The 25,250-nt window shown below is 38.8% G+C and overlaps 1 protein-coding gene across 11 annotated transcripts in view; it reads left to right on the top strand.

Annotated features, from left to right (window-relative positions):
* Window positions 1–5,974: 5,974 nt before the first annotated feature.
* Window positions 5,975–25,250, top strand: part of SNAP91 (synaptosome associated protein 91) — a 189,723-nt gene continuing 170,447 nt past the window's right edge. For 3 of the 11 annotated variants that reach the window (XM_036888023.2, XM_036888030.2, XM_057489339.1), the window contains exons 1-2: window positions 6,284–6,519; window positions 7,336–7,495. In XM_036888023.2, the coding sequence (XP_036743918.2) occupies window positions 7,366–7,495 (130 nt within the window). In that variant the 5' untranslated portion in view covers window positions 6,284–6,519; window positions 7,336–7,365. Of the gene's footprint in view, window positions 5,994–6,050; window positions 6,238–6,276; window positions 6,520–6,665; window positions 6,732–7,335; window positions 7,496–25,250 lie in introns of those variants that run through there. The other 8 variants (XM_057489337.1, XM_057489338.1, XM_057489336.1 and 5 more) reach the window with 8 other exon arrangements.

The following is a 25,250-nucleotide window of genomic DNA, read 5'->3' as shown; positions in this document are numbered from 1 at the left end:
CAGTGAACCATCAAGTGGAGCCTGAGCTGCTCATCCTAAGGAGCCCAGAATGTAAACTTAGCTGCTGACAAATACAGGCAGCAACTGAAAATAGAGGAGAAAGTAAAATACTGAGAGGAAAACGTAAAGAGATAGATACTGAAAGGTGAGGCACACTGCTGCAGGCCTTACATGCTTTTAAGTTATATCTGGAGAACCTTCCTCTCCAGACAGACTTTCCTGATGAATCCTCTCCTTTCTCAAAGAAAAATATTCTCATCTCAAGAAGTCCTTGGAAATCAGCCTTTAGATTAGATAAAAGGAAAGAAAGAACTGCTGGCCTTAACAGCATTACTGTGAAATGACTGTACCTGCTTATGTTTTCAACTCTAGCTTCCTAGGAATAATAGGAGCTTGGTCCTATCCATGATGGTATTTGAGGTGTCTTGTTTCACATCTCAGGAACTAGGTAAATTATTAGTTTATTTTCTTAGTTTAGAAATGATATTAGTAGAAAAATATATTTATCAGAAAATTGTGTAAACTTGTAGTTCCAACTAATAATAAAATGATGTAATATAACCATATATTAATAAAAAAATAATTCACTGCATCAACAATTACTCACTGAGCACCACTAATCACATTTACTGATTTACTGGGCTTTTATTGTATGCCATACACTGTGCTATTGGCTCTATATGACATTATCTTCTTTGATGGTAATGAGTTGATGATGCCCATCTTATAGATGAGGAAAGTAAGCCTTAAGGGCCACAGAATTTGCCCAAAGTCACACAGCTAGTAAGATATAATTCCAGGGACTCAAACCAGGGCTTGTTCAATTCTATAACCTAAGATATTAGCTACCACACTTTCTAGCACATACATTTTGAAAGAGGACTTTTCTGACTAAAAGGCTGTTAACACTGTATTATGAATGAGAGACTATCATACCACTATTATACCTTATCAGACGCAATGAGTGAAGTGGAGAAAACACTGGAGTGGAAATTTGACAACTGGAGTTGAAGATTGGTTATGCTGCTATTTCACTGTGTGATAGAAAGTTAAATTCTCTAGTCTTAAGTTTCCTCATTTATAAAAAGAAGAGGCTAAAATAGAGTGTTTGGGAAAGATTTGCAGGTCATGTACAACTTGATTAGGGGTCTTGAAGGGTGAATAGGAGTTTAACTGGTATGTAAGTGAGAATATTCCAACCAGACACAATAATTCATTGTGTTGTATTAATTTATGCTCAAGTCATTTTTGATCAGTTGCCAATTGTTTTGGGGTAGTTCTCAATGAATCTTAAGTGGATCCCTTAATCTCATATTCCTGAGAGTATAGGTTTCTTTCTATAGGTTCCTCTCAGGAGTTTACTTTTGTGTGTCACTGCGGTAGTTGGTCTGCCAATGAACTTCCCAGGAATAGTCTCCTCCTCCTAACTGTGGGTTGTCTCTGTGACTTGCTTTTGACTGATAAATAATATAACCAATGCTGCATGACCTCAGAGTGAGGTCATAAGAACCTTACAGTTCTTGGATTCTTAGAACCAGGTTCTAAAAACACTTTCATAGATTTCTTGGAACCTAGGTTTCTTGGAACACTCCACCTTGGGCTGTTCCGTTTTGGAAGCCAGCCACCATGCAAGATAATGACTCCCCTGGATCACTCTGTCATGAGGAGCATAAGCCACACGAAGATGCCTTGAGGAGGGGCTCTAGCTAAATGTTCAGCTGAACTCTAAGTGAACAGCCAGCATCAACTGCCAGACGTGGGTGAATAAGCCATCTTGGGCAGTGAGTCCAGGAGAGACTTCTGATGATTAGAGCTCTGGCTGCCATCTGATTTCAACCAAACAAAAGACTTCAGAGGGGACTACCCAGCAGTTAGTTCACAGAACCGTGAGAGAGAAATTTAAAAAAAAAATGTTTTAAGCCAGTTTTTTGTATAACAATAGTTAACCAGAACAGCAACATTAAGGTGTGAAACAGGGAAACAAAATGAAAATAGTGTATTTAAATTGTCTTCATTGTTATCATGTATGTAAAATGTACATGTTTCTTCAAATATGCCAGTTACTATGGAATGTTTGACAGAACAAAGCTTAATGAATATGTTTGTCCTGTCTTGGAATATACTGCCTCTTCATACACTTTCATTCTTAACTAACTTGAATGATGTCATGGATGAGAAGATGTTATACTTCCCTAAGGTGATCTAGTTGTTTGAATCCCAATCTTTCTGATTGAAAACCCTACTATTTTCTTGCTACATTAGAACGCTCATCAGTTTTATGGTCTCCTTCTTTTGCTGTCCTATGGAAGAGAAGCGATCTTTTCATCTCTATACAAGTGCATTTCGGAGATCAAAATTTGCTTTTTCTTGCCAGTTGCTTTTCAGTTTGGACAGATACGTCACATTTGTGTGTAGGGGTGGATACATTCTAATGTAGTTATTTTCACATTTCCTATTTTTTCTAGTTAGAAAAGCATCCCTGGAATAAAATCACCCTATAGTTTTACCTTAAGAAGGACAATATAGTTTTTAGAGAAAAATATGAGTTTTCTAACTCTACTATTGCCTGAGGCAATCATACTACTGTTAACTTTACTTCTGTTTTTTGTACTCTTGTTGTATCTTATTTCTTGTAAATTGAAGACATTTGCCCTCATGTGTTGACATAAATTGCCAATCGATGTGTCATTATTGTTGGTTTGACTTTTCTCTATTAAATCTGATACTCAGAGAAAAACGTGTATTTTAAATCAATCTTGGAAAAAAATCTTATAGTGAATACATGTATATTGGCTCAGAAAAAAAAAGGTTCAATATATTTTTAAAAATATTTTGAGTTGTCAATTGTATTTGCCTTCCTGTCTGACCACTGAGAGAGATCAAAAGATAAAAAATTTGTAAAAACATTGAAGGTCAATGCTTATACTTGACTAAGATTTATTGGATATTATATATTATGTACCTGGGCCTTCAAAAGGAATATATTGATAAGGAATCATCTTTCTTTTGGTGTATTTCTTCCTTTAAATAAACTTTCTTTCACCTTAGTGTATGACATTTATGGTTGTATTTCTAGGTTTTCTGGGATGTAAGAACCTAGTGTTTCTTAATCCTTGCCATTGGAAATATGCTACTGTTTTCAAAGCCCTGTTAGACCTTTCAAAACATCAGCAACATTTCAAGTTAGTTCTACTCTTGACATGATTTACTTATTTCTATATATTTTTATAGTTGAGAGATTTCAAATATTTTCTTCCACCCATGACAGAAGGATGTCCTGTGAGATACTCTCCGATGCATATTACCAGAGACATAAGTAGCTCGCCAAAGACAAACTGGCTTCTCATCCTTCCCAGTCCTATCTGCATACAAATAACTACATGTAATTTCACAAGACTTTATGATTGAGCATGAAACTACTTCAATATATTTTTAAAAATTAAATCAGACTGGATTATCTTGACCATTATTGGAAACATGTTACTTGCTCACAACCTCTTAACACTAATATATGTGACACGACATCATTATTGGATTCTTGGAGAATGACTTTTCTCCATGAAATTTTTCATGTACATTGCCAGATTTATTGGCATATGTTGTTCATAATATTGTTTTATCCTTTTAATGTCCAAAGGATCTATACTTGCTCTAATTTCTAACATTGCAAATTTATGTCATCTTTTTTTTCCTTCATCAGTCTTGCTATGGAGCTTATCAATTTTATTGATCTTTTCAAAAAAACAGTTTTTGGATTCATTGATTTTATCTATTATTTGTCTATTTTCTTTTTCACTGATTTTTACTCTTTTTATTATTTTCTTCTTTCTGCTGCTGCTGAGTTTGATTTGTTCTTTTTCTGGTTTCTTAAGGTTGAAATTTAAATAGTTGACTTTAGGTCTTTCTTCAATCCTAAGATAAGCATTTTAGTGCTATACATTTTCCTCTAACTACTGCTTTACTTGTACCCTACATATTTTATGTTGCATTTTCATTATTATTCAGTTCAAAGTAATTTCTAATTTTCCTAAGAAAGTTAGACCCATGGGTTATTTAGAATGTGATGCTTTAATTACCAAATATTTAGGGATTTCCAGATATGTTACTAATTTTTAAATACCATGGTAGTAAGAGAACATACTTTGTATGGCTGTAATTTTTAAAAATTCTTTTAGATTAGCTTTATGGCCCAGAATATGGTCTATCCTGTTAAATTTCTATATGCACTTGGAAAGAATGCATTCCACTGTTGTTGGGTGGAGTACTTTGTAAATGTCAGTTAGGTCAAATTGGTTATGGTTATTTCAAGTCACCTATACCACTGCTGGTTTTCTCTCAATGTGCCCTATCAATTACTGAGAGAAGAGAGTTGAAATCCTCAAGTGTAATCGCAAATTTGCCTATTTCTCCTCTTATGCTATTTTTGCTTCACCTTATTTTGAAGCTCTAGTCCTAGATATATAAACATGTAGGATTGTTACATATGCTTGATGAATTTTATCATTATGAAATGTGCCTCTTTATCTCTACTAATATCCTTTTTTGTGAAGTCTACTTTGTGCAATATTTAATATTGCCACTTCAGCTCTTTTTATTCGATTTATTGAGGTATAATTTATTCATAATAAAACTCACCAATTTTAGGTGTATACCTTGATAAGTTTTGAGAAATATATGCAGTTATGTAAACATCATCACAATCATGAATCATGATATATAGAACATTTCCATCACTCCAAAAAGTTGCCTTCTGTCCCTTTGTAGGCGATCTCTTGCTTCACTCCTGGCACCTGACATCCTTTCTGTCTCTATAGTTTTGCCTTCTTCATAATGTCACATAAATGTAATTTCAACAAGTAGCACTGTGGGTTGGGCTTCTTTGACTTAGCATAATGCATTTAAGATTCGTCCACGTAGTTTTTTTCCCTAGTTATTGCTCAGTAGAATCCCATTGTGTAGATATACCATATTTTGTTTATCTATGTACCAGTAGAGTAACATTTGGGTTTCTTCCAATTTGGGGCCATTTTGTAAAGCTAGTATAAAGTTTGAGTACAATTTTTTAAATGGAAATGTGTTTTTATTTTTCTTTGATAAATATCCAGGTGAGTTATTGCTCTATAATATGGTAGGACAAGTATTTGAAACCTGACTGTGGTGGTCTTGGACTATGTTTCTTTAGCCATCACGCTTCTAATTAGTGCTAGAACCAGTCTCAACAGTTATAAATCATGAATTCATTCTGGAACACCTTACCAGGTAAAAGAAACACACAACAAAAATTTGATATCCACAGGTAGACATTCTACTGCCTCAAGACCGAATAGAGATCATCCATACCCAGGAAAAAAATGAAGAAAACACACAACTGAAGTTCTGATCTTGACTCTACTTTGAGAATTTAAAACATTTTTTTAGGTAACAATAATCTTTGAAAATGTCAATACGTAAAACTATTAACCAAGCCCAAATAAATATTCATGTATGCAATTCAAATATGCTGAAGACATTCGGACACTGTTTAATTGACAGAAATTACTTTTTAAGGGTACAAAGTGTTTTCCTTTCACACCCAAATGACCACTGTGAATATAATCGGCCTCGATATTTGGCTTTGCTCGTTTTTCGTATGAATTTGCAGCAGACTTCAGTATCCGCTTAAGACCAAAGTGGCTGTAATTAACTGCCCACCCCGGCTCCCAGCTGTAATCGAGATATGCAAAGGAGCCCAAAGGAGTGGGGGACGACGCACCGCTGGCGGGCCTGGTCGGCCAGCAGCCTCTGACATTTTAAATCGCCCTGCCCTTCTGGGCCGCGGTTGCCTTTGACAGGCGGGCTTGTCACAAACAGATGTAGGAGAGGAAGGGCTGGGCTCTGCCAGGCGCGCGCAACGACGGCCAGGCGTCGGCCTGCACAGGGCAGGGCTGCAGAAGCCCCCGGCGGGCTGCGCCAACGCCCCCGCGGCCCCCGCGCCTCCCGCCGGCGCCGGGCAGGTGTGTGCGGTGCGCGCGCACGCAGTGCGTGCCGGGTGCGGGGCCAGCGCGGAGGGGCTGCTGCGGAACGCGCGGAGGGCAGTTGGCCGGGTGGGTGTTGGCCTCCCGGCCCCCGCCTCTCCTCTCGCGCTGGCTGGGGATGCGCGCGCGCGGCGCCCCCTGCCCGTCAGCTCGCGGCCCCAGGGGCGGCGAGCGTGAGTAGCTAGGAGGGGGCCGCGAGCCGCTCCACGGAGAGCTCGCCCGGGTTAGTCCGCCGCCGTCACCTGACTGGCCGGGGCCGCCGCCGCTGAGGTGGGGGCGGGGATGGGAGCGCGGAGCGGAGGGCCCGGGAGACGCGGCGGCGCCGGCGGCGGGAGGGTGCTGGCCCCGGGGCCACGCGGGCGGGCGCAGGGACCGCGGCGCTGAGGGCGGCGGCCGGGCCGGGCTGGCGGCTTCGCGGCCGGGGCACCGGGCTCGCGCACGGCCGCTCACACCCACCCGACGCGGCCTCCCTCGGCGGCTCGGGCTCCGCGCATCCTGGGGCGGGGTGAGTACCCGGCTGGCCTCTCCCCGGTGTCGGGCCCGCGCGGGGAGCGGGGAGGATGATCCTACGGCGCGGAGCGGGGCGGCGGCGCGCCCGCGGTCGTGCGGGGGCTGGGCTACTGTCGGTCTGTTTGCTCCTCTGCCCGGCAGGGCGCGGCGCGGACCCTCCGGCTCCTCCGCAGAGCCCCGGGCGGCCCCTGCGGCGGGGACTCGGGGGTGAGAGCAGGGGCCCCGGGCGGAGGGCTTTGGAGGCGGCAGCGAGGAAGGCAGGGGAGGGAGGGCATAACATGGCGCAATGCTAGGATAATCTCCGCCGCGGCCAGGGAGGGCGAGCCCATTGCTGCAGCAGCGCTGGGAGGGGGGAGGAGGCCGGGGCTCGGGGTCCGATCCATTCCCCGACGCCTGCGGGCTGCGAGGAGGCAGCGCTGCGGCAGGGAGTTGCGAGGTGGGCGCGGCGCCCAGGGAGTAATCCCAACGCGCGCCGCCGGGGCTGGTCCGGCACCCGGGGATCAGGGTGCAGGCGAAGGGCTGATTGACTCTGGAGCGCCGGGGGGCTGCAGCGGGCGGCTCGGGGGGTGGGGTCGGGATGGTGTCACGACGCTGGGACCGGAGCCCGCCCTAGGGTTCGGTGACAGACCGACTCTTACGACCCGCTAGACGGAGTCGCAGGGGCAGGGCTCAGCGCGTTGCCGGCTACGAGAGGTGGTACCAGGGCGGGGACGAGAAGAGAGCCGCCGTGCGGCTGGAGGAGGCGAGGCCTGGGTGCTCGAAGTGTAGGGTCTGCGGTTAAAGCAGCACCGTCTCCCCTTCTTCCCTGCAGAAAAGGAGGCGGTAGACGCGACTGGCGAAGATGTCGGGCCAAACGCTCACGGATCGGATCGCCGCCGCTCAGTACAGCGTGACAGGCTCCGCTGTAGCAAGAGCGGTCTGCAAAGCCACCACTCATGAAGTGATGGGGCCCAAGAAAAAGCACCTGGACTGTAAGCGTCTCTTTATATAAGTGGGACATGCGCAAGGCAGAGGCGCCCAATGCCGGCGGCGCGGCCTGGGCTTGCTGTCGCTAATGCTGCTGCCTTCAGAACTCCCGGCTGGGCTGCCCCTGAGTTCAGAACCTCCAACCGTGGAGGTGTCGCCTTGGGTCAGCTCTGAAATCTTGTCTTTTACCCCCACCCCCACCCTTTTTTTTTTTTCCTACTGTTGACCTCCGAGGTCTTGATGGAGAAAGAAAACATATGTATTAATACTATAAGATACGGAGAAATTGTACATTTCGAATTAGGCGCTTTTCCTCTTTTTTTTTCTTTCTCCACACTCCCACTACTTCTCAGGTTAGAGGAAATTAGGGATTGCAGTCATAACCAAAAAAAAGGTGGATTCATGAAAGGTCAGATTTGTCACCCTAGCTGTTTCCTAAATACATTTAGATAGTTTTAAGATAGTGTCAACTGTTTCAGTGTCTCAGGTTTTGGTGTGTGAGTGTGGGTGTGTGAGTGTGTAACCACATCAAAGGGAAATAAAAATAAATTCAAGGTATTGAATGAGGAAATTGGATTTTGCAAATAATGGCGATTTCGTTTTACACATCCTGGCACACTTCTTTGGCCCAATCTCCGGAAATGCTGGGCGGAATGAGTATGCTGTGATCACAAAATGGATGTGCTTTCCCAGCATTTGAGATGGTGCAATCTTGATGAACACATTTAATTCATGGATCGGATTGCCACCGCTTTTTCCGTCTTGCTTATGTGATGTAAAAAGGCTTTCATCTAGTTTGGAATCTGTACATTTCTAGAATAAATGTTTCATATGATTAACATAGTAAATCTGTTGTTGAAGGGCAAATAGGGACACTTAGAAAAAGGCTTTTCACCTGCTTTGGGTTGGGAGACTCCTTACAAGTAAAGCTTCATTAGAATATATTCTGTAACTGCTCTTCAGTTTTTGTGATCTTCTTGTGGTCTGTCCTGTTACGATGTTTGTTGGTAAAGGTCAGTTTTGGCATGAGAGACACAGGAACAGCCATACCCATTTCCCGTCTGGCTTCCTTTGCCCATTTTCTGGTTTTCTTTTGCTTCAGGGCTTTCCCAGTGTCTGCCTTGTGCAGCTGAGAAAACATCACCGGTGTTAGAATTTACTCTATGGAGTGTACAACTGGGCAGTACAAGGGTTATCCAGCCTTGTGAACCTGTTGTCACATAAAATTGAATAATTTTACTTCTAGAAGCTTGTCTGAGGGGAAAACACCATTACTCCTTTCCTGAGGGAATGTTTAGCGAAATTTGTTGATTATGGTATCATTCATTATATATGCAGTACACGGTCAGAGAGGCCACCAGGGCCAGAGCACCTAACAGAAGTGGAAATTATAAATTCATGACCAGCTCATTTTGCTGCAGCATACTGAATCATTTAGCCATCTTTCCATCAGTTTACCCAACTCTGGAAGGATGACTCATGGCTTAAAGGTATATGTGTCAGTATAGCAAGTCCTAGTAATAAAAAATGCTATAGGTTGTGGATTTGCTAAAAGCTATGAAAATGATAGATCACTATATTGGTATATTTCAGAGAATATTCACAGATTTGAGCATTTCATTAAACATTATTCAAATAAAGACTGACTTTTCCATATCTAAATGTTTAGTCACCTTACTCTTTTAGATCTGATAAAGTTTTTAAACATTTTCAAGGTGGGAGGTTTTCCAGTGTTTTTAGCATATGTTAGTGAGTGGGGTGATTTTGAAGATGTACAACATAGAGGGGAGATTCTGTATTCAGAAAGCAGCTGCAGTAGGAATTGGTATTGAATTATTAATATGAATAATATTAATTAAGAGCTGAAATTTATTGAGTAGTTACTATATGCCAGGCACTGGGCTTTACATCATTAATTTTTACATTATTTATTTATCAGTACTTACTGGTTCAAGGAGTATAATTAACTTCCATAGCTGTTAACCACTGCCTTTAACTGCCATCTGTGGTTTATTTAGTAATATTCTCTTCTGAGAGGGGGGGAAAAAGGGGTGGTATTAGCCTGACCAGTATAATCTCCTAAACACCCATCCGTTTGCATGGCTTTGTGTGAAATTGAGGACCACAGCTCACACTTACTGAAATCTCTGTGATATGCGTGAAAAATTTTAAATTCTGTCACTTAAAGAAGACAAGCGCTAAGGGGGTATCAGTTCCTTTTTTTTTTTTTTTAACTCTTTACTCTTCCAGTAGTCATAAATTACCTGCACTAAAATTAACCTTAAGGTAGAGTTTGGAAAGATAGAAATGTTACTGATATGTCCTATTTCAAGAAAAGATGATATGGAGAATCTGAATATGTAAATAATGTTATATACATTGTAAAAGGTTATCTTTGCTCAGAATTCCTTGTAAAGCTCCTTTAAATAACAGTAGACTACCTTACTAATTTATTCATAGGTTTTTCAGCAACATAACCAGTTATAAAAGTGAATTACACCTGTTGTTATGATATGCAAACACATTTTCCTGTAGGTCCTGAAGCATTCTTAGGTAGTTAATGTTTTAGTTTTGAAAATATTAAATACTAGTTGGAAATGTTAACTTTAAAAATAAAACTGTGAGCTATTTCACTAGCAAAAATTAGTTTATTGGGGAGTAGCAGAGAATTGCAATTCGGGACATGCAAACTATAACAAAACCATAGGCATGCCCAGCAGTCAAAGGAGAGGAAGGTTATTTTATAGAGGAAAAAGGAGGGACTAGAAGGGGTTGTCTTGAACTTAAGTCCATTGGAGAAAAACAAAAGTTTGTGGGTGATCTTGGCTTCTCCTTGGCTGGGTTGCAGTAGTCTATTTCTTGTAAGAGATGCAATATACATCTTCCATGATCAAGCTGTAATTGATGATTTCTTCCTGTTAGGATCTTCTGATGGGTTCTGTAATTGACAATTCTTGTTGTAATTGAGGTAGAGCTTCTGGCTGCTGCTGCTTCTAACCTCTTGACTCGAGTGAGGTGTCCTTTTATTTTCACAGGAGGAAAAGAACACCATTTTAGAGTAGGGGATTTGCAACCAAATAAATTTTAATTTATAACTACTGTATGTATAAGTTTTAGTTTGGAGTTTAGATTGTAAGATTGTAAGATTAGAGTTTATGGTTCTGTGAATTTTTTAAATATTAGGTCATTTGGATGGGCTCAAAATCTTTATGAAATGTAAATTAATATTATATAAAGTAGTGGCTTAAAAGATGAATTTTTTTGTCTGTAGGTTTATAGGCCAAGAAAATTACTATTATGGTGATTTATAAAATGATGTGTAATGGTATATGATTTAAACATTTGAAGAAATGATTTGTTAAACTCTGGGGCAGAATAAAGTACAGTGAGAAGGTAGAAATAAACACTAGACATATTCTCAGAATTTTTTTCCCCTTTTCTTTAATAACAGTATGTTTCTTGGAGGAAAAATATATTTTCAAAAGCTTCACCATAATCAGCAGTGATATATTAAGTTTGAAAGATATGGTTAACCTTAGTAATCTAAATAACGATTATATTTTTAAGGTACTTTTCAATTATGTAAAACTTCTTTTCCATTCTCTACCCTACTATAATAATGTTGTCCCTTGCACATGAAAACTAGGCACCTGAACAATGTCAGTTTGACATTAGCTCCTCTGGGTCCATCTGTGCATCATCCTCACTTCCTTTCCCTTATAAATCTGTGTACCTATGTGAAAGCACATGAGACAGCCAGGACTCAGTGAGTATTTACCTTTTTGGTTACAACTGTCTTACATTTCAGTTGCTTTTCCTTTCCTGTTTTGTAGTTGAATGCCTAGAGTATAGCCCAAGTCAAATAATAAAGTAATAAGATGCAGTGAGACACCTCATACTCAGGTGTTGTGTCATAAAGAACAACCCTCCCCCCCACCCCCCAGACCCCAGAAAACAAAACAAAACAAAACAAAACAAAACACAGAGTTGGCCCCAAGTAACACCTTCAGGGAGAAATTGGAAAGTTTGGCAGTGCTGGTATAAGATTCATTTTGGTTAATAGTGCTTATGATCAGTATCTATACATATTGTTAAAATATCCTATTTAACGTCATCAAAATTCAAACTTAGACATTACTGTTAACATCAAAGCTTATGAAGAGTCAAATTAGTTATCAGCAATCCTATTTTTTTCTCATTCTAAACCTCTTGAGGGTTTTTAATAATGAGCTTATTCCACATGATAAACAAATGATTCAAGTTCTGAATCTTACGTTTGAAGGGTACTGGCATTTTATAAATGATTATTTTCCTCCCAAAGTGAGAAAAAAAAACAGTATTTTAAGAGTATCTGGTAAAGGTCGTGGGAGATACAGACTATGTTTTGATTCAAATTGGTAAATTACCACAAAACTCCTCGCTTTAATTCAGAAAACATCTGCAAATAAGTAAGAAATTTTGTGAGTAAACATAGAATGAAAATTTAAACCTTGAAGTTTATTTGCTTCACATAAACTTAATATATACAAAATAAATTCTGGTTTATAGAAATGCTATTTACACACTAATTCAGTTAATTCCGTATCTATATTTGTGATCACTGAATAGCACTTTCTATATATAGTGCCAAGATCCAAAAAGTAAATAAAGCTTATTGAATAAAATTAATTGGAATGATGTATAAAAGCTTACTGAACCCTAGGCTAACTTTCAATATAAGAAGTATACTACCTTGATGTAAATATATTTTATTTTGATTTCAGTTCTCATTTAACTCTTTGTTATTGATTAAATAAACAATCAATGGGAGACGCAGAGGAGCGACAAAGGGTCTTAGGTAGGGAGCATGCTTTAGAAATGACTTAAAATAAGTGGACTTTTTATTAGCTAATGGAACAATAAGGATTTTTTCCTGGATCTTTTTACCTCCACATTTTCAGAGATATCTTTTTTTTATGGTATAATGTGAAATATGTTTAGGTCACTTTAGATTTTTCTTTCTCCTTTGGTGATAATTTGATTAGCAAATACTTTCTTAAAACCAGTGTAAAACTGGTAATTCAAATTAATTTTTTGTAAGTTTCTTAGTGATTAAAAAAAATGTATATGTGGAAAATGTATACAATTATGTATGTAGTAGGTAAATTCATATCTTAATTACAGTATTAGCTTGCAGCATTTTAAATTAAAATCTACATTTTTGGTACATTGCCATATATAGTTTTACCATTTAATAAGTGGCTGCTGAAGTCTTACTTGTAATCTGTGCACCTAGTTGCCATGGATCTCTCTCTCAGCTTTTCACAAGTAAATATCCTTTAAGTATCTTACCTCCTCTTGAAATTGACTGATGCTGCGATAAGGTGTTTTTTGGAGTTTATCATGGTTTCAATAACTTTGTAAAGAAGGTCAGAAGTAGCATATAACCCTATTTCCCGAGGACCAAAGATGCTTTCCTTACAGAGTTGTCCTTTAGGTGACTCAACTCCTGAGCCAGCGGCTACTGGGAGAGCTTTCAAATAAAATCATAGTGCAGTTCAGTAAGTTGAAAAGCTGCATTTCTTGCCATGAAAAATAGTTGTTCTTCATTTTCACCTTGTAAATTCCTTTCTCCTTACAGAGAAATACATTGTTTGCTTATGAAGGGAAATGTTGGCTGTCTGTTTTTTCTTAAGTGTTTATGTAATGTGCTCTATCTTTTCTTTCTCATAAAGGGGAGAATAGTTGAATGGTATACCCAGTGCCCATTGTAGGTGACCTATAAGTTAGAAATGTTGGAATTGTCCTTGGAGCAGTGTGAAAGCACAAACCAGGGAAATAATTGTATCCCAAAGCCCACAGCCGTTCTATAACAATGTTCCTGCTCTCTCTTTATTTGTCCCAAATATGTGAGGAACATCCCCACTTCCTCCCACCCCACCGCCCTCCCTTGTGTGTGTAAGATTTCTCTATTATGCATCATTAAGGAGGATCTAATGTCTTCTGAAGGATTCTGTGATGTGCTGTTGCTGGTCAGGAGAGAAGCTGGATCTTTGCCTACGTTGTGGAGTTTTGCTTTTTTGTCCTGATGATTTGATTCTCCTTCTAGGATTGTCGACACTGTTATTTTCAATAACTCTCCTTTCTGTATGAGCTATTCTCTTTGTTATTCATATGACTTTAACCTTTCCTTCTCTCTCCCTTATAAGCATATTTAAGTATATCTCCATTTCAAACAAACAAAACCACCTTCACACAACTCTCCTTTGACTGTGACCTTTTCCAGCAACCAACCTGTCACCCCTTGCTTTTCTTTCACAGTCATGCTTCTTGAAACAAAACTCACCATTCCAAAGAAAACAAGCACAGTTCTACCCTTCTTTGGTCATTCTGTGTCTTTGAGTGCTTTAATAAATGCATGAAATGTTAGAATTGCTACTAGCTGCCAGGGATTGCCCACACAGTTGCCCAAGCCACTAATCTGAGCGTTATCCCTAATTTCTCAAATCCAGTGGATGATCAATTATTAAAACTCTCTGTAAACCTTTTCTTACTGTCTTCTGCCTTGGTTTAGATCAGTAATAAATCTCATCTGTTAAATGAGGATTACTAATAATACCTACTTGACTTTTGGTGAGGAATAAGTAAGATAATGCATGTAAAATACCTAGCCCAGAGCTTGACACCCAAACATGATCAACAGCAGTTATTACTACCACTACTATAGTTAACCATTACTAGTATAGTTGCTGATGGTTGCTACTGCTAGTACCATTACTCCTACTACCACTCCTCTAACAACTGGTATGTGAACCTTAGTGATTTATCTTTACCACTTCTCCATGCTTATGTTTTGTCCCTTTCTTTCTGTTGCTTCAGTTTTTAATTTCAACTTTTTCTTCTGTAGTTTGAAAGTTATATATATTATTTCTGTTGTTTTAGTGAATACTCTTAAAATTTAAGATGCATTCTTAAAGTCTAATGTAGATCAGTATCTTTTTTCCTCCCAAAGAAAAGATATTTTGAAACCTTTAACTCCAGTCACCCACTTCTTACTTACCTGCTATCATTGTCCAGTGTTTTAATTCTGCCATGGTTTTACTTCCTAAAGCTAGGCATTATTTGATACAGGCAATATTTATTTAGATTTATCCACCTTCTTTGCTCAGTATTACATCATTATGTATCAGGTTTTCCTGAGCTATATTCTTTTGAGACTCCTTCAGGGAGGCTCTTTAGTAATAAAAAAATAAAATTAAAAAGTAAATAAAGTAATAATTTAAAAATCTGTATTTTACCCATATTTTTGAAGGTACATACAACTCTAGATTGACAATTATTTTCTCTGTGAAGATAATTTTATCTTTTGGCTTCTGTTGCTGCTCTTAAGGAGTTATCTATTATTCTCTCTGCCTTCAGGTAATCTTTTTTTTTTTTTGTGGCTGCTTAAATCTTGTCCTTGTGTACTTGCTGGGTTTCCTGAATCTGAGAATTCATTTCTGTCCAGTTCTGGGAAATTCTTAACCTTTCAGCTATTACTGATAGTTGCCTACACCCATTCTCTTTTATATCTCCTTCAAATATGATTATATGTATACATTATACCCATAAATCTCAAAATATACCTTTCAAAGTTTCTAATGCTTTCTTTACTGCTCAGCGTGCTTTGTTTTTCAGATGTCCTCCAGTTTATTAATTCTCTCTTTAGCTGTGTCTTTTCTGCTTTTACTCATTTATATTTTTCATTTTTGAAGCTTTTCAAATTTGGTCTTTTTTTGGATAACTTATATTTCTTGCTTACATTTTTGAGTTTTTCTTTTATATCTTTACCATTTTGAACAAAACTCATTTTATGTTCTGTTTCTCATAGATCTGTTACATGAAGTAATGTTTCTGCTGTTATTTTTGCCTGACCCTCATATATGATTGGTTTTCTCAGATGTTTTGTAATTTTGGACTCTGAGATCACATTGGCTAAGACTTCTTCTATGGGAACCCTGAAGAGGATTTGTGCTTTTCTCTTCTAGGTCCCACAAGTGCTACCCTTCCGGGCACACCTTATGTTGATTTCTGCTGTTGAAGTTTCCCATGTATTACAGGTCCTAGTCCCTCATTTGAAAATCCAAAAAGCTCAGAAGACCAAAATTGTTTTTTGTAAATCATTTGGTGGAAAAACAACCTGATACAGCCTTTATACTTCCTATGATGAAGGTTTATATATTAAACTATAGAAGTATGGTCATCTGTTATGCTGTCCATATACTGGGGTGTTATGTATAATACATACTTGGGTGTATGTACCATGTTACATTTGCAAAATCTGAGAAATTCCTGAACTCTGAAACATATATGGTGCTGAGAGTTTGGATAGAGGAGTGTGAATCTGTAGTCTAAATCTGAATCACAAATTTGGGCAAGAGGAAAGCTGTGGTTACAAATGCCCCAGAGATTTTTACCCAGCACCTAGGCTGGGTAGGAGAGGTTTCCTGTCCTGTTGTCTTCTTTTGCTGGGAGGTGTTCTTTCTATTTTTTCTCCAAATTTTACTGAGTGAGTACCCCTCTGAGGATTCCAGCTTTATGTAGTGCTTTTGGTTCCACCTAGCTACCCTGCTTAGTCCCAAAGGCCTGTCTCCTATCCCCACAGGGCTGTTGCAATCTAAGCTTCTGGTGGTTCTGGTTAACACGTGGCCTCAGGACCCTTCTTTTCAGCATCAGTTTTCCATGTGCTTTTCTTCATCTGCTTTCTCTTCTGGCCCTGGGGATTGTTTTTATTTTCTTGTCAATTCAGCCAAATGGGTGGAAGGATCCTGCAGTATTTATCTAAGTTATCAGATATATTTTTTTGATTGTCTATCTGTATGCTAGATGTAGACCAGCCTGTTTTCCTCTCCTCTTCTCTTAACTTCTCCCCCAACCCTGCACACATACCACAGTTCATTCCTGAGCAATTTTGAAATTGATTAGATTCACTATACTCTTCATTACTTTTGGACCTTTGTGCAGGCTGTTTCTGTGTTTTAATATATTTTTTAAATCTCACTTGTAAAACCTAGTCACTCTCTGTTACATCACTTGCAGAGCTGTGGTGGTATTGTTTAGTGTTCCATTCTTATTCTAGTCTTCAGTATCATTGAGGCTGCCTTATGCCAAACATACCATAGGAACAGGTTTGATAAACATCTGTTGAATGATTTTTTTGTTACACATTTCCCATTTCCCAAATTCAGACCCTTTTTTTCTTATAAACTCTATATTTAAAGATTTTACTTTTACTTACTAAACTTTCAGAAGAGTAAGGAATTAAGCTTAATCCATTTATATCCCTGATATGAAAGGTGTTTGGTTGTAGATTTAAATTATATATGTGCTTATCTTGGTGCAAATCTTCAGTGATTAGACAGTAGATAATTAGGTATTGATATTAGAGAAAGTTCTTAGTTAACATTTTGTGTGTGTGTATGTGTACACCCCTTTGGCTTGTTTTACATTGGATAGAGTTGGGTAGCAGTGCTTTTCAATATCTATTTAAAAAGTCACAAATACACTGTGAATGGTAAGGATAGTTTTGAACAAAAGCATTATTTTAAAGTAGCTGCAACTTGAGGGTTTTAGAAGAGCAATGAGGAAAGGAGACTAGCTTAAGCTAAAACTTTGGATTGTTTTGCCTTTATAAAGAAAGCAATAAATGTTAGCATATTTAATTTGGCTTTTAATGACCTGTTTGGAGAAATTAGAAATTACTTTCAGTGTTAAGGCTTTCAGTAGCTTATTTAGCACAATCCTATTATTTATTCATTTAATAAATATTTGGGTATTTATAAATGCCAGGAATTGTTCCAGGAGGCAGGGATACCATGGTGAACAAGATACACACAGCTCTTGGCATCAGAGAGCTTGCTACTTAGTGCAGTAGACAGAAAGTGAAAAAATTATTACAGGTGGTTCAAAAAGAATTCATTTTTAACAGGAGGTGAAAACTACAGTAGGGATACATTGTGGAGGAAGTGATGTTTAAGTCCAGACTTGAAGAATGAGTTGACTTGCCTAGGTGAGTTGTGAACAACAGCTGCTGCAGGCTATAGTCTAGAAAGAGGCCCAGAGGAAGGCACAATGTAGGAATTTAAAGAAGTTAAGGGTTGTGAAAACCTGAATTTAAGAAGGCCAAGAATGTTAAGAGATGAGAACTGGGTTGTGGATGGGGGCTAAATCTGAAGGGCCTTCTTGGCTTGAGAGAATCTTAGAAATTGTCCAACCTCTTCATGTTTACAGATGAAGATGCTAAATCCCAAAGAGGCAAAATCACACGTTGTGTATATATTAATACTGAGTAGTTCTTGTCTGCCTTGAGCAGGTACCCTAATGGGTCATTGCTTTATTTACCTAGTTCTGATGTATCTATGCCAGAAAATATCTTCCATGTGGGTCATGTGAGAACATAAAAAATATTTAAACATATATATGTATATGTGTGTGCATATATGTGTGTATATTTATACATATGTACTTGTGTTTGTATGTGTATACACACACGCATAACTTTAATAGTCTGAATTCAAAGTCACCATAAATGCAAACTTAACCCAGAGTAGTTCTGACGCAGTAGACTGTCATGAAGCAGGCCCTGGTGGTGTTGCAGGGCTCCTCCTGCTTGCCTGACCTCTTTTTGTCTTTTCCTTCTTGACTGTTGCTTGGTTCTTGTGTCAAAAATCCAAAACAAAAATAACCCCCCAAACCCCCACATATATCAAGTGTCTCTAAGTGTATACAGGCCATACTTCACTGTTAACACCAAAAAAACCCTACCCCAAAACCTAAAGTTATTAAAGTTTAGGTTAAGAAAATATCCAAATGAATTTTATATTTCTTCTGTTCTTTCCAAAGCCAGTTGTTTCCACATTACCATCATCTCTAATTCTTTTCAAGACAAGTATTAAAAAAATACCGGAAAATATTCTATTAATTCTTCCTGAAGAACTGAAATAAAGATTTTAAAAACTTCCTAGTGTCACTATAGGCTTGATTAGCATCAAACTGTACAGCTTAACAGACCCTCCATCATCTAACTGAATAATTCAGTTAGACCGTGGCTTAATGAAGTTTTGTTATTTTTGTCTCTCTCGTGCAAGAGGGTTGCAGAGTGTTCGTTTTTCTGGTCTCCTCACTGAGTATGTGACATTTACCATCCTGGTTCTGGCCGCCCTTGAATGAGCATGAATGTCCCCTTGGAAGGGCCCGTGGAAGGCAGATTTGAGGTCATGCTAGTGAACAGGCTGAACCACCTGTTTAACACCTGCATTTCCTCAATGCTGTGAGGTCCTCTACTTGTCCTTTTTCCTCATAAAGCTCTCATCATGACTCCAAAAGGGTCACTTAACTTTTATTTATTTACTTTATTGCATTTTGTGAAAAACTGTGCTGTCATAATATTACTCAGCCAAGGGTTGGTTCTATACACATACCTTAGTGGGACAGAGATGTGGGTTTTTCCCTTCTTACAACTTGTACTAAATTCAGTAACATTGTGCACGTGGGAAAAAGTGCTTCTTCACTTGAGTTCAGCACTACTTTTTCAGGTGGAAAAGGAAGAGTTTAAATTGGGCACTCAATTGGCAAGAGTGTAAATTGGTACAAATATTTGGGCAGGTACATGGCAATATTAATGAAAACTTTTGAAATACCTTGACCCAGAAATTTGACTGTAAGAAATTTATTTCCAATAAATAACTGGAAAAATAGAGAAAAGTACGCATTCAAGGGTAGTTGTTGCAGCTATGTATATATGAGTACAAAATTGAATACACTTAAATACTTGATTAGAAATTGGTGGTGTAACCAAACAATGAAATACTGGGCAACCCTGGAAGATGAGATTATTAAAACATATTTGACATAGAAAGACAGTTTATGAGATATGATCTGGTTTCATTTTTAAAAAATATCTATATGCCCATAATACATATTTTGGTAGAATATATACCAAAATGTTGGCTGTGAGTTGAAGGATTTTTACTTTCTACTTTGTATCCATATTAATCATGACTGTTTGATTGCAGGTTATAGGAAAATAGATCCAGCTAGTTTGGGCAAAGAGAGGATCATTTTGTTCCTCGTAACCAGCTGGAGGGAAAGGCACAGATGAATGAAGCTGGGCCCTCTGGTACTAGTTCAGGGTTCTCCCTCCACCTCCTGTTTCTCACAGCAGTGGTGGAGCACCTGCTTCATTCTTGCTGACTTTCTCAATGAGTTTGAAAACATGGTGAACTAAAGCTCCCATGTTCACATCACCACAGCCTCACCAAGGGAAAAGGACTCTTCCTAGAGCTAGAGTTACACGGAATCACAGGGAAGTATTCTGATCTGCTTTGCCTGTGTCATTGTTTACCTGTGTGAGTATGTAGCATGGTACTATGCTTGCTAGTCTCAACCAGAACCACTCTGTTGGAAATCCCAAGAGCTGGTGGTTTGATAAAAGCTTTATTTCTTGATCACATTGCAGTCTACTGTGGATGGTTGCTTCCATCTAGGGACTCCATCACCTAGAGTTTCAGAGCCTTCCAGTGGGTTCTGTGCCTCTGTCTGACAGGAAGAAAGACAGAAAGGGAAATACTGCAGAGGAGAATTTAGGAAGACATCATTTCACCGGTATTGTGTTGGCAAGAAATTGGGCTCATCAAAATTTAAGGGAAGGTGGGAAATGAAGTCTGGCTTTGAGTCCAGGAGGAGAAGGGTATAAGATACGTATACACGGCATTGACTGTGCCCATGGAAAAAGAAATTGGATTATGGCTTGTTACTTATATTTTAAAAACACATTTTGTCACTGAGATCTCCAGAGGTTTCAAATAATAAATGTGTTCATTAATATCTAGCAATAAGTTAGTTGCTGTTAATTTTTTTTTTTGATGAGGCCAGATGATTCTGGAAATGGATGAGTAATCGCTGGCTAGTAGAGTCACTGCATATTCCTCCATCTTTGGCAGACATTGCAGATGGATCCTGGCATTCTTTTCTTCAAAGCTTTGATTTGGCCTCCTTGTGAAACCACATGCTTAGGATTTCTACTGTCAATCATAGTGACACCGAAGATGAAATTTATTTACCATGACTTGTCTAGGCAATTTGTCTATGCTGGATATTAAGGCAAACTGCTCACTGGATCTACCTAGACACCCAGAACTGGTATTCAACTTCGATAGTCCCAAGCCCAGGAATCATCTGCCAGTGACCATGTCTTTAAAAGCTAGTAATTCAGTGATTTGTGTGGTTAGGCCATAAGGAAGAGTTTGTCCTTGTTCTGTTTAATAGCCAAAGGGTGTTCTTTATTTTATATTTTGCTTTAATGGAGACATTTATAGCTATTGTGAGACAGAGAAAGGATGTTTTGATTTTTGCACTTAAAATTCTAAACCTTCAGGTGTCAAACCTGGCATTAATCAAATGCCTTAAAATATGTTACACAAAGCATATTTGAATTTTAGTGCCAAGAAGTTTTCTTGGGAGTTGCTACTTAGGCACCTACATGCATATGGTTTCTTTTTTAATGTAGGACAATTCTTGATTCACTTATTTGATGTATAATACATTAGCAGTCTGTCTTTTCTGTAATACTGAAGAAAAATAAAGGGCTTTCTGGGGGTGAAGAAGAGGCTAACACATAAGTATTGTGCTTGGCACATGTATGTTATCAATTGCTGTCATTCTCACAGACCTCTGTGAAGTAACTACTCTCATCCCTGACTTAAAAGAGGAGAAAAACCAGGTGCAAAGAGGTTAGGGAACTCATCCAAGGCCCCACAGCCAATGAGGGGAGGAGGCAGAATATCATTAGGGGTTCTGCCAGATTTATGGTGTTTTTTTTCCTTTGCATCATGTTTTTTGTTTGTTGTCTATGTCCCTAGTGTCATAGTAGCAATAATTCAAAACCAAAACAAACCAGTTAAAACACCACATGATTATTTTAGGGAAAATAAAAGGGGTTAAATCTAAAGGCAGTTCATTACTTCATAGCTAGATGGGCAGAAACGGTACAAAAGCCTTCCTCTGGCTAATGGGGAAAAAATGCTGTGTCATATGACTATTCTTGTGCTGATTTTATACCTTGTCACTTATGTCTTTTCATGACTTGCTACTGAAGCCTTTATTTTAACATACATGTTAATTAAGGACTTTGGGAGGTGATGGAGGGCACAGCAGGGGGACTGACCTGTGATCAGAAGACCTAGTATAGTTCCAGGCTCTTTGCTTTCTGGCTGCGTTCTTGGCCAGATTAACTTCAATGCCTCAGGCTTCAGCCTCTTTTCTAAGGCATCATGGGGTTATGGTAATATTTAAATGAAGAGATTTATTTAAAAACAGCAATAGCAATAACAAACTTCAACCCTAAATTACTCTACAAATTATTGTTGTTAGAGGAAAATTCCTTTTGGGCCCCAAGTTAGCTTCCTTGGTATCTTTCAGGTACTTCATGCAGCAGTAAATGTTCAAAGCGAACCCACCCTCAGCTCCTCTGTGCTTTATCGTTGGCATCTACTGAAGTAAGAGATGATAGTATATTTCTAATAGATCTGAAAAGTGAATGTGGCAAATAAACCCTCACGATATTGTTGCATGGTACTGTTTTTGTTCTGTTGACAAATGTTAGTACTGATTATCAAAATATAATACTGATAAAATATATGTGTTTGATTAAAACCATCTCTTAAAATTATTGAGACTTGATGGTCTAGGTTTAGACTTAGCACTTCTTGAGATATTAAATAGAGATATAGAGTCTTTTAGTAAAAGAGGGTTTCGCTTCTTTAAGAAAAGTAATGGTTGTTGTCCATTGAAATGTTTAAGACATGTAAGAAGTACTAAAACTAAAATACATGAAGTGACTTTATTTCTGGGCCTCGATTCTTCACGGTTAGCATTTTGTAATTGTGGGATCACAAGTCCGATCACCCACCTAAGTGGGCAAGGTGTGATGGGAAAGCACTCAAGAGATGGGAGGAAACACCCAGAGACAGCAAATGAGACACGAGGGTTTACTGGGACTTGCGTACAGGGAGTCCAGGAGCTGCTGGCTAGACAAGGTTGTGCACTGCTATTGTGCACAGGGAGGGAACTACTTATGTGGGGTGGGGGGCAAAGACTACATGTGCCAGAGGTGAGGGTCAAAGACTATGTGCTTTGCTAGGAGGATCATTATTGTACCACCAGCACCCCAAGGAACAAAACCTTGGTCAGAGTGGCCTGCCTCCCAGTAAGATCTTTCCATAGATAAGGTGAGCCTGGATTTGGCCAGTCCCAGGCCATCAGTATTCCAGATAGCATGTCACGACAGAGGGGCCCATGTAGACACAATGGCTATTCTGGGACAAGGAGGCAGTGCTTGTCCCCACAGTACTATTCTCAGGTTATAGTTGGAGACATGAAAAAACAGTCTGTGGATAGACTGTTTTATTGTTTATTATTTTGCATTAAGCATCAATGAATTGCCCTCGAGGAAAGGTTTTTTATACTTAGAAAATATGAACAACTGATAGCAAAATTGATTTAAAAGAGATCAGTTTCATGATGAATCTCAGTTTATATTGTATATACTAATAGTGAAATACATTTGAAGGACTTTGATAATTTTTAGTACTAACAGAAAGTTAAACAAAATTTAGTAGTACCATATAACCAAATATAGTCAATAAATAATTTTAAAGGTACTGATGTTCACTGCCTGGATTAAACACTTTTTTTATTAGGGTATCATTGATATACACTGTTACGAAGGTTTCACATGAAAAACATTGTGGTTACTACATTCATCAATATTATCAAGTCCTCCCCACACCCCACTAAAGTCACTGTCCATCAGTGTAGTAAGATGCCACACAGTCACTACTTGTCTTCTCTGTGTCCCACGCCACAATACATGTACCAATTTTAATACCCCTTAATCCCCTTCTCCCTCCGTCCCCATCCATTTTCTCCCACCCCTCCCCTTTGATAACACCTTGTCCGTTCTTGGAGTCTGTGAGTCTGCTGCTGTTTTGTTCTTTGAGTTTTGCTTTGTCGTTACACTCCACAAATGAGGGAAATCATTTGGTACTTTTCTTTCTCTGCCTGGCTTATTTCACTGAGCGTAATACCTTCTAGCTCCATCCATTCTGTTGTAAACAGTAGGATTTGTTTTCTTCTCATGGCTGAATAGTATTCAATTGTATATACCACATCTTCTTTATCCATTCATCTACTGATGGACCCTTAGGTTGCTTCCATATCTTGACTATTGTAAATAGTGCTGCAGTAAACATAGGGTGCATATGTCTTTTTGAATCTGAGATCTTGTTTTCTTTGGGTAAATTTCTAGGAGTGGATTCCTGGGGTAATGGTATTTCTATTTTTAGTATTTTGAGGAACCTCCATATGGCTTTCCACAATGGTTGAATTAGCTTACATTCCCACCAGCAGTGTAGGAGGTTCCCCTTTTTCCACATCCTCGCCAGCATTTGTTGTTCTTAGTCTTTTCAGTACTGCCCATCCTAACTGGTGTGAGGTTATATCTCATTGTGGTTTTAATTTGTGTTTCTCTGATAATTAGTGATGTGGAGCATATTTTCATGTGTCTGTTGGCCATCTGAATTTCTTCTTTGGAGAAGTGTCTGTTCATATTCTCTGCCCATGTTTTAATAGGGTTATTTGCTTTTTGGGTGTTGAGGCGTATGACTTATTTATGTATTTTGGATGTTAACCCCTTGTTGGATATGTCATTTACAAATATATTCTCCCATACTGTAAGATGCCTTTTTGTTCTAATGGTGTCCTTTGCTATACAGAAGCTTTGTAGTTTGATGTAGTCCCATTTGTTCATTTTTGCTTTTGTTTCCCTTGTCAGAGGAGATGTGTTCAGAAAAAACTTGCTTATATACATATTATTCAAGATATTTTTGTCTATGTTTTCTTCAAAGGGTTTTGTGGTTTCATGACTTACATTCAGATCTTTGATACATTTCAAGTTTACTTTGGTGTATGGAGTTAGGCAATAATCCAGTTTCATTCTCTTACATGTAGCTGTCCAGTTTTGCCAACACCAGTTATTGAAGAGGCTGTCCTTTCCCCATTATATGTCCATGGCTCCTTTATCCTATATTAATTGACCATATATGCTTGGGTTTATGTCTGGGCTCTCTATTCTGTTCCATTGATCTATGGGTCTGTTCTTGTGCCAGTACCAAATTGTCTTGATTGCTTTGGCTTTGTAGTAGAGCTTGAAGTCGGGGAGCATAATCCCCCCAGCTTTGTTCTTCCTTCTCAGGATTGCTTTGGCTATTCAGGGTCTTTTGTGGTTCCATATGAATTTTAAAACTGTTGGCTCTGGTTTGTTGAAGAATGCCCTTGGTATTTTGAAAGGAATTGCATTGAATCTGTAGATTGCTTTAGGCAGGATGGCCATTTTGACATTATTAAATCTTCCTATCCATGAACATAGGATGTATTTCCATTTATTGGTGTCTTCTTTTGATTTGTCTCATGAGTGCACTGTGGTTGTCAGGGCATAGGTCTTTCACTTCCTTGATTAGGTTTATTCCTGCAATTTTATTCTTTTTGATGCAATTGTGAATGGAGTTGTTTTCCAGATTTCTTTTTCTGCTAGTTCATCATTAGTGTATAGGAATGCAACAGATTTCTGTGTATTAATTTTGTAACCTGTAACTTTGCTGAATTCAGTCATTAGTTCTGAGAGTTTTGGGGTGGATTCTTTAGGTTTTTTTATATACAAAATTATGTCATGTGCAAACAGGGACA

This window comes from Manis pentadactyla, chromosome 12 (genome assembly GCF_030020395.1).
Source record: "Manis pentadactyla isolate mManPen7 chromosome 12, mManPen7.hap1, whole genome shotgun sequence".
NCBI classification, from domain to species: Eukaryota; Metazoa; Chordata; class Mammalia; order Pholidota; family Manidae; genus Manis; species Manis pentadactyla.
This window is presented reverse-complemented; position numbering and strand designations above follow the sequence as displayed.